We start from the raw sequence: 10,158 nt of genomic DNA, 5'->3' as shown, positions 1-10,158 counted from the left end.
ATATTAAATTTCAGAACGCAGTGGCGAGTTCAGTGGGAAACTGTGTCAGTGGCGATGAAAAGTAGTAACCGGTAGCCGTCGCTAGCCTCTTGTGTCATTCGTAGACGGAGTATTTAAGTTCAATTCGTTCAATAGTGAATTCAAGCGGAACTGTTAGGGAATCGTCAGACGTATATCACATAACGTGAAAGGTGTTAAGTCAGAGCGGCGGCTGAGAATACACGGGAACAGGTGTGCTGGGCACATTACACAGTTCTCCTCGGTTTCGTAATTCTGTGAAGGTATGATTTGTCTTTATCTGTTTCATAAATGTTAACATTGCGTAACACACATTTTATAACTTAAGTAATCTTAAAAATATAATGAACATTTCAAGTAATTTGCTATTGTGCCAAGCTAACGTTGTTTGTTTGTTTGGTTTGGTTTGTTTGTTTGGAGTTTTTTCTTGTTTTTGGTGTTTGTTTCTTTTTTGTTGGTTCTGTTTTGTTGTTGGGTTTGTTTTGTGTCCGCAAAGAATTTGACGGCTTTGCTTGAATGATTTCGTAAATACGTAGCTATATTATGAAATGATTCGAACAGAATCGATTGTCTAAGTCATTTCCGATGGTAAATGAAAAAAATATCATATCCCGTACAGATGGGTGTATTTACCATATCGTCAAATGTATTTTTTCTCAAATTGCTCGTTAAATTTAGTCTTCGTTGACAATTCCGGTTTGAACATTGAACTATCATGTCCCAAACTCAGATCACTGCAATAACATATATTATTATGACTACAACCGAGACACCTTTCGAATTCTGTAAATCTAGTAGCGGGCAGGGGGTTAATATTGGTGGAGGGTGCACACAACACAACGCTACTGGTGGTTACATTTGGCAGCCATTTATTCCCATTAAAATGAACGTTTGAGATCACCCTGAAAACACACATACATGTAACTACATATTTAAGCGTAGGATACAATACATGGCATACATATAGATGTATTACACTTTCAATATATTCACGGAATACAGCTAGCCCCGAAAATGCACTATCACAAATGCATTTTAAATATAAATAGCAACATGAAAACTATTCATACATACATAAATACCTGTACCTGAGGAATACTTATAAGGTCCTATAAAGTACGCTTACCACTGTGTGGCAATGTGTGAACACAACCTCTCATGCAGTCGTGTAGTCGCAGATCATTCTAAGAAAATTCGAATACAACCTTCATAATACTAACGGTGGTATATAAGATACGTTGTGATAAAATCAACAAATCTCACATCTACCCTCACCATTTCATATCACATTCACACGATTATACATTCACACCATGTGTTAATTGTGTCTAGTTAGTTTTAGACTGGTAGAGACCAACTGCATATGCCATATTTAATGTAAAAAGGTAATTGATATTCTATAACGTAATTTACACAAATTTCACTGAAATTCCACATCCAACCGACTGTACTGATAGTTGGAGAACAATAGAAGATTTAGTCATACACGGAACCAATAATATAACACTTCTGTAAGGAGTACACTATGTACAACACCATACACTATGTACAACACCATACACTATGTACAACACCATACACTATGTACAACACCATAAATGCATATACAACACATGTACCAACGTAGTAAATAAGCTCCTCATTAATTTCCAGAATTGTTCCACAAATAATCCAATATATTGATCTGATCCTCTTTAAATGATCTGTGTCGGCTGTCAAAAAATCTATGTGTAACACAAACGTTTAAAACTTAGCAGGCAATAGGTGGTAAGATGACCAGAGAAACTGAGACAGCAGGACAAAAGACGCATGTGCAGAGTGTAAGTGCATGGGCCAGAACCTGGCCTGACCCAGTAGAGTGGCTATTGCTAATTTGAGTGATTGTGGGTGCATACATAGTGAGTGAGTGAGTTTATTTTACGCCGCACTCAGCAATATTACAGCTATTTGGCGGTGGTCTGTAAATAATCGAGTTTGGACCAGACAATCCAGTGGTCAACAACATGAGCATCGATCTGTGCAGTTGGGAACCGATGACATGTGTCAACCAAGTCAGCGAGCCTGATCACCCGATCCCGTTAGTCGCCTCTTATGACAAGCATAGTCGCCTTTTGTGGCAAGCATGGGTTGCTGAAGGCCTATTCTACTCCAGGACCGTCTCGTGTCGGGTGAATGCATATATTTAACTGAGAGTGTACGTTTTATTTTATTTGTAAACAAAAAAGCTGACACATATAAACTTTATAATAACTATATACAAGTACGTAAAATTGAAACGTATAAACTATGAAAACAATAATGATTAAACCTTGACTTAGCCACGCAAACTCGGAGTCGGATTTCTTTTAAAATGACGGTTATGGATAGACTGTTAGAGAGTAAATACATGTCTGTAGGTTCATTAAATTATTCATTGTAACTAAGAATTGAGCTATTTTCTACGGATTGTCTGATCTGGTTAAATCCACGTTGGACAGGTAAAATTTTGAAATTTCCATCCCTGATGTCTGGCTGTTTGTTGAAATTGCTTTCATCAATGAACAGACTAAATCTATCGTGAGTGATCGAAACGTTTCGACTATCAAGTTTCATGATTTGTTCCCATAAAATGTCACGGAAACATTTTATTTCATCACCAGTGTAGCAAGGCTTCTTTCACTCTTTGGCTCACTCGCTCACTCACTCATTCAACGCCCGTGAGTCTGGGCCAGACAATCCAGTGATCAACATCATGAATATCGATCTACCCAATTAGGATCCGATGACATGTTTCAATCAGACCCCCCTTACCTCCCGATCCCGTTAGTCGCCTCTTACCATAAGCATATGGGTTACTGAGGGTCGTATCTAACCCGGCTCTTCGCGGATTATCAGTTTTTATAGAAATCATGGGACATTATTAGCGCTATATATGAAGATTTGTTTATGATTTTGTGTTTAATGACGTACTGTGGAACACAGACTCGTGACTTGAACGATGAACCTCAAGATCAGTATTATGCCGACTTGCCTTTCACAAAATCTGAAGGGGACTGCGTCATGTTTTATCGCCCCTACTTGAAAGGCGTTTGGACGTGGAACTAAACCATGGGCTACCGATCAGATGTTGCTAGAATATTGCTGAAAGCTGCGTAAAACCGTACGCTGAGCGAAAATGTTCGTATCAAGGACACCGACGATATAGCCTGCCGATATACCGCGCCACCCGCCTGAAAACGAGAGGCCCGACGGAACCGTTGTCACGTTCTCAGTGAGAAACGTGTCGTTGACGAAGCTGGGCTAACAATGAGTGACAACGAGGGTTTACGTGTGTCACATGGTGACGCCGAGAGAGTGCGGAAGGTGAGGAAGGATGTAATACCGCAGATGGTGAAAGCTCTTGGAATAGGCGGGCCGTGACCGTGCGGATGTGTATGACAGTCATCGTTGGGTCACTATCATGCGAATTTTTCGCTTTAAGCTGCTCGTAATTCTCAAGACTCCATCATGAAGAAGTTTGGGTTGTCCTTGTTGGAACTGTACAAAGTGTGGGAATTCTGTAATGTAATTGGAACGGGGTTTATTATAAGCCATTCAACACTGAACTGTAATGTCGGAGGTCGTCTATCTGATCACACATCTCAGGATGAAATTAAAACAGCTGTAATGTCCCTGGAAAGATAATACTCATCCGTTCTTTAAATGTGCCATATTTATCATTTCGCATTTAGAAATGTTTGTTTAATATTGCATTTATTGTATTGTATTTTGGATAAAGGTGTGTTTACAAGTAACCGGAATATTGGTCTAATTGTTCCACCATATTATGGAATATTCAGCAGCTGAACCACATAACTCTGGGGGAATGTCTTTACTAAATGTAATGGGGAAGTTATGTACGTCTAGTCTGGCAGCAAGGCTATGACGTTGGCTCATGAGACAGGTAATATGTGAGTCACAGTTGGGTTTTAGCGAGGATTATTCAAGTTTTTTATCACATATTTGTGTTACAATCTCTGTGTCAGAAATATTTCAGAAACCCGAAACATCGTTTTTTTCTCTTTGCAGCCTTCAGGCCTTTTCACCTCGTAGACAGACATACATTATGCATGCAGACACCTACTATGCGTCAGGTGGTGTTCTCCCTGTACCATGTACTGGTGTCGATTAATGTGTTTGGAATCTAGTACATACCCTAGGGCATGTTTTGTAATACTTAGGGTTTATGCTGACAGTTTAAAAAATGTGTGTCAAGGGCTAGGTTATTGCTATTTTACGTCTTTTTGTCATACGTCTGCATCTCCCAGGACATGTGGACATGCTGACATTATTTCACAGCTGCAACAACGGTGTAAAGATACGCTCCTGGATTGGCATTATGACATTAACATTTCACATTAACTCAGTGTAACGTCCGAGTTGCAGTCACTGTCAAGTCCATAAATGGACATATCTTCACTTGCCTGCGAGAAAATAATCAGATGAATGTTGTTCTGCAAGTTTCGTTGTCATTTACATGTTTGAATATTCAGCAGTGTCGGAATGAAAAGCTGCTAGAAACGCTGTAGCCTGCCCCAAGTGTCAGCTACAACACACTGTAGCCTGCCCCAAGTGTCAGCTACAACACGCTGTAGCCTGCCCCAAGTGTCAGCTACAACACACTGTAGCCTGCCCCAAGTGTCAGCTACAACACGCTGTAGCCTGCCCCAAGTGTCAGCTACAACACGCTGTAGCCTGCCCCAAATGTCAGCTACAACACGCTGTAGCCTGCCCCAAATGTCAGCTACAACACGCTGTAGCCTGCCCCAAGTGTCACATACAACACGCTGTAGCCTGCCCCAAGTGTTACCTACAACACGCGGAAGTACTTATTAGTACTTATTATACAGAAAGTCGTCAGACAAATGCACAAAAGCACAGCTGTCCTCATATATCATGTTTGCACACAAGCGCTTTAGCATTTGATGCATGAAACTCGCTCAGTTTATCTGCATAGTGTTTGCTATTGCAGGTTTCCTCCCCCACTCCCACCTCTCTCTCTCTCTCTCTCTCTCTCTCTCTCTCTCTGTGTGTATATATATGTATGTATGTGTGCGTGTGTACCTTTTGGTGGGAAGGATACCTACATATCCTGGCTTAAAACTAAACTCAATATGTTCAGTTTGAAGTTTGATTTTGTTTTATTTCATTTATTGGATGTATCACAGTTCATGGTTGTACAAATAGCCTGTCAAGTGACTACGAATACGAGATGTCATTCAAATCCATTGCCTTTGGGAGCACGCACTCACACACTAACTCACATTGCATTTGGAATCATTCACTCACATTGCCTTGGGATCACTCACTCCTTCACACCTCGCGTACTCACTCACTAATTTTTAATTCGTTTCGTTTCGCAGACAAAGCATGACGCAGATACTTTTATGCATCCTGGTCTCCCTCCTCACAACACATGGAGCTTCTGGACAGCAAGTTAACACCACGCATGGCACAATTGTGGGTCTTAGATCGACCGTCCTTGGCAAGAGCGTCGACACATATTATGGTATTCCATATGCCAAGCCGCCCATAGGTGATCTGAGGTTCAAGCACCCACAGCCAATGGACCCCTGGGGACCGAACGTGAAGGACGCACGTTCAATGAAACCGTCTTGCTATCAACCAATTGAAATTGCTGACGGAATGCCATGGCGATCATTTCCGCCCAACTTCAGTGAGGACTGTCTCTACATCAATGCATGGGCACCAGCCAATGTTCCAGCAGGTACAAAACTTACAACCATGGTATGGATCTATGGCGGAGCATTTCTAACCGGATCCATCAACATGGCTTTGTACAATGGACAATACCTTGCCGCTGAGAAAAACGTCATCGTAATGGCTATGAACTATCGTGTAGGAGCTCATGGTTTTCTATATCTTGGGCCTGACACGTTTCCTGGCAACCAAGGACTTATGGACCAGGCTCTTGCCCTGCAGTGGATTCACAGCAATGTTGAAAGATTCGGCGGGGACCCAAGCATGATGACCTTGTTTGGAGAAAGTGCAGGTGCAGCTTCGGTTGGTCTTCATTTGTTATCCCCAGTCTCGCGTAATTTCTTCACGCGAGCCATTCTTCAAAGTGCGGTTCCGAATGCATTTTGGACATCCAGTACACCTTCGAAGGCTATTGGCAACACTAGAAGTCTCGCAAAGCTGTGGAACTGTAACGCTAAATCCGATGCTGACATTTTCCAATGCATCCGAGATATACCGCCAGAAACGATAATAAACAACCAGGGCCTCCTACAGTTCCGTCCTGTCGTGGATGGTCATTTCTTACCAGATTCTCCAGCATCACTCGTTGAAAAAGGGCAAATTAAGCAAGCGGAAATCCTTCTGGGAGTGAACAAAAATGAAGGCACCGAATTCCTCCTGGACCTATTTCCTTCAATGTTTTCAGCATCTACAGCTCAAGTTAATATCAGCAGAGCACAGTTCCAGGAGATTGTAACAGCCGTTACTATGGAAGGGCCACCTGCTGTTGTCCAAGCTGTTATAGCTCAGTATGCCGATATTCACGTCCCTTCTCTACATCCAAACTACGCCGAGACTGCTGACAACGCCTTTGGAGACGGTTACTTCAAATGTCCAGCTACCAAATTAGCTGCTTCGCATTCAGCAAATAACAGCGTTTACTTGTATTCCTTTGAGCACATGATCCCATCGTTACCAGTACCACAATGGATGGGAGTTCCTCATTCGTACGAGATAGAATCAGTGTTTGGGCATCCACTCGGGGATGCCTTTACTTCGACAGATGTGGATAAGTCGATAAGCCGGAACATGATGACTTACTGGGTGAATTTTGCGAAGACTGGGTAAGTACCTTATATTGTAGATATGAAAGAAATCGTGATGTATAATTGAGTGAGTGAGTTTAGTTTTACGCCGCTCTCATTAATATTCCAGCTATAAGGCGGCGGTCTGTAAATAATCCAGTCTGGACAGACAATCAAGTGATCAACGGCATGTGTATCGATCTGCGCAATGGGGAAACGATGACATGAATCAGCCAAGTTAGCGAGCCTGACCACCCGATCCCGTTAGTGGCCTCTGACGACAAGAATAGCCGTCTCTTATGGCAAGCATAGTTGCTGAAGGCTTATTATACCCCGGGACCTTCACGGGTCTTATGTATATTTGACAGTGACATATCCCACTGTGCCTAATCTCATGCTGTCTGCTTGTTTGGTTAAGGCCATTAGCGGCATGGCAACAATAGTTATATCCTGTTTATAGTTCATGTCTGCTAGCAACCCATGCTTGCTATAAAAGACGAATATGCTTGTCGTACGAGGCGACTAACGGGATCGGGTGGTCAGACTCGCTGACTTGGTTGACACATGTCATCGGTTCCCAATTGTGCAGATCGATGCTCATGTTGTTGATCACTGGAATGTGTGGTCCAGACTCGATTATTTACAGACCACTGCCACATAGCTGGAATATTGCTGAGTGCGGCGTAAAAATAAACTCACTCACGTCATGTATGCTAAAGGATATGGTGCGCTTGATTGCCTTATAAGGTTGCCAAGAGGTAATAAGGTCGAACGCTTTTATAACGCATCCCTTAACTACACATTCTCTGTGAAATTGTAATGTGGGTGTTACGGGCAGTATATGTCTCATATCCCATCAGTAACAACCATCGTGCTTTTACGGGCAGTATACGCCTCATATCACATCAGTAACAATCTTGTATCAGCTTTTACTATCTCATCGGGACCACATAGGTCCAGTAGCTGTTTCTCAGTTGCACAGTCTCACTTTGTGATGTAAGTGTAGTGTAGTGAAACCATTTTTTTCAGAAACCCCAACCTCCCTGAAACAACAAACTACCAATGGCCGACCTACAACTGGATGGATGAGCGTTTCCTGGTCTTCTCATCGTCCGGACTTTCCACGAAGCAGGGCATGAGAAAGCCGCAGTGTGTTTTCTGGAACACTCTCGTGCCACTGATCATGAAGAGCGAGGACCCCGCTACAGGTTCGGGCAGTAAGTCTCATTTATCTTCTAAAACAGACTGCCAGAGCGGACATCGCTTGTGTGAGATCAAACGATGTCTACACTGATATCGCGGCAACTGAATTGTCAAAACATCACTTAATGACCTCACATTGCTTTGATATCACAGATGACAAAGCTATTTACTTTGCAAAGCTGATGCTATAATTACAATGTTATGATGTCATTAGCTAATGACGTCACAATGCTATGGCGTAACTGAAAGCACTGCTCAAGAGGTATATTGACAGTTTGGTGTTCAAACAAATTCAGTCTTTTACTGATAACAGCTGAAAAATGATTTTGATGATAACGAGTCCTCTGAAATCAAACTAATCAACTCGTGTGGACATATTTGATATCAGAGGACACTTGGCGGAGACACGTCTATATTTTGTGTGTGACATAGACTTATGTGATGCTCAGGGAGTCAGACTACTAAACCATATAGACGCATTGTTCATTTGACGAAATGGCGTTGATCCTATTGAAGAATATCAGTGCTATTGTTTAAGAAAATAATATGATCTAAGTTGCTGCAATCTTGACCTCGGACTTTGTGTACTCCTCCGATAAGTGAAAACTGCCACCACTCCCGTTGCTGATAGGTATGAATACACAAAGCAGTTTAGAAAGTGGTCAAATGCAGCACATATTGGGATTACACTTTTTTTAGACTTTGTGACTTGTTCTCTCACACTAAAGGTGTGTCCCTGATTGGACTCGACCCAACAAAAGCAACAGAATCTGTACTTAGCTAAGAATGTGTAAACCCAAATAAAACATGTGTTAGAAGTGGGTTCCGTATGTCATCGTGAATTTACTTATCGTATTTACTTGTTCAATAGAACGTTGGTGTTTTCATTTGTGACTCAGTATTTTTGCAAGTTAATGGGGGAAACCAGAACGAGAAATGCGTTGATAAAACTTCAATAACGACGAAATCAAGGTTGAAAGTACACAAGTTAACCCCTATCTATAAAGTTAGAAGGTACATATAGCAGAAGCTGAACAATTATAGACAGACAAAAAATGTCAATACTTTGACAGTGGATCATGTACTTTTGCATGTAGATTATGATATCTTTGTCAATTCAATTCAATTCTTTATTGCATGAAAGGTCGTACATGAAAGAGGTACGTGTCAACAGTGAAAAAAACTATATCATAAACTCCTGGCTTAATTAATTGGTGGTTGTGCTCGGTAATGAAATTAAAATGGACTGCCTGGAAGCCAAACCTAGAACATTTCTTGTTCTTTTGTTTCAGCAACAACTGAGAACGTGGTTTACAGGTGTCACACCAATGGAAGCAGGGCGTCAATTGCTGTGAGCACGTGGCTCATTGCTGTACTTGCAGCATTAGTGGGTGTATAGACATGGAGCGATATACACAATGTATTCACAGAATGATGACAAAATATTCCCAGAACAGGACGCTCCTCTTACGTAATCATGGGATATTACAGAACTTTGTTTTGTTACATTTTGCTTCTCAGAGAAGGGTTCAATTCAAAACTGTTAAATACATACCGAACAACAAAATAAACCTTTTTGTCATGTTTTAAACAGATTACACAAACATGCACGCTTACCTTTATTTTCGAAACTTGCGTTTCTTTTGCTGTTCAGTATATACGGCAAGAAGTCTGTGTGTCACAATGTGTCATGTGTTGTCATGAGAGGCTTATACACAATCGATGACTACCTCAAATATATCCGAAATTCAAGTGACATGAATTATACTACACGATTCAAAAGAGAACATTGTGACCGCTGCTATTTGATAATAGAATATGTTATATTGTGCTATTTGTGAATAGATGGACTCGGCTAGACTACATTCATTTTGCACCAACAAAGATACTTTATGCTTGGGTACGTAACCATGGTATGTACACGCGTGTTGCACGTAGACTCTTTAATAATAAACAATGTTCTCTGAACAAATATACATTTTACTTACATGTTTATATCTCGTAGATTATTTTCGTGTACGTATGTATCCGCACCAGTGCATACATCTTTTCAACAACCTGGTTCATTTAAGAGCCAACTAAAAACCCATCTTTTCCTAGCCACATACTAGTTTCTCCACTTTGTTTGCACAGG

The 10,158-nt window shown here is 41.3% G+C and overlaps 1 protein-coding gene across 1 annotated transcript; it reads left to right on the top strand.

Annotated features, from left to right (window-relative positions):
- The first annotated feature begins 205 nt into the window (after positions 1 to 205).
- Positions 206 to 9,544, top strand: LOC137269941 (acetylcholinesterase-like). The gene is made up of 4 exons (XM_067803779.1): positions 206 to 281; positions 5,400 to 6,860; positions 7,851 to 8,038; positions 9,317 to 9,544. Exons 2-4 carry the CDS (start codon positions 5,407 to 5,409, stop codon positions 9,421 to 9,423), a joined length of 1,749 nt encoding a protein of 582 aa, XP_067659880.1. The 5' UTR covers positions 206 to 281; positions 5,400 to 5,406; the 3' UTR covers positions 9,424 to 9,544.
- Positions 9,545 to 10,158: the final 614 nt, after the last annotated feature.

The sequence above is a fragment of the Haliotis asinina genome, unplaced genomic scaffold (genome assembly GCF_037392515.1).
Source record: "Haliotis asinina isolate JCU_RB_2024 unplaced genomic scaffold, JCU_Hal_asi_v2 scaffold_19, whole genome shotgun sequence".
Classification (NCBI taxonomy): domain Eukaryota; kingdom Metazoa; phylum Mollusca; class Gastropoda; order Lepetellida; family Haliotidae; genus Haliotis; species Haliotis asinina.
This window is presented reverse-complemented; position numbering and strand designations above follow the sequence as displayed.

What these genes read in the sequence shown, in the direction of transcription:
- LOC137269941 (XM_067803779.1), top strand. Translation starts at nt 5,407, where the DNA reads ATGACGCAGATACTTTTATGCATCCTGGTCTCCCTCCTCACAACACAT. An exon ending in GTGAATTTTGCGAAGACTGG is followed by an intron (nt 6,861 to 7,850) that starts GTAAGTACCTTA and finishes CATTTTTTTCAG; the next exon opens with AAACCCCAACCTCCCTGAAA. An exon ending in CCCCGCTACAGGTTCGGGCA is followed by an intron (nt 8,039 to 9,316) that starts GTAAGTCTCATT and finishes CTTTTGTTTCAG; the next exon opens with CAACAACTGAGAACGTGGTT.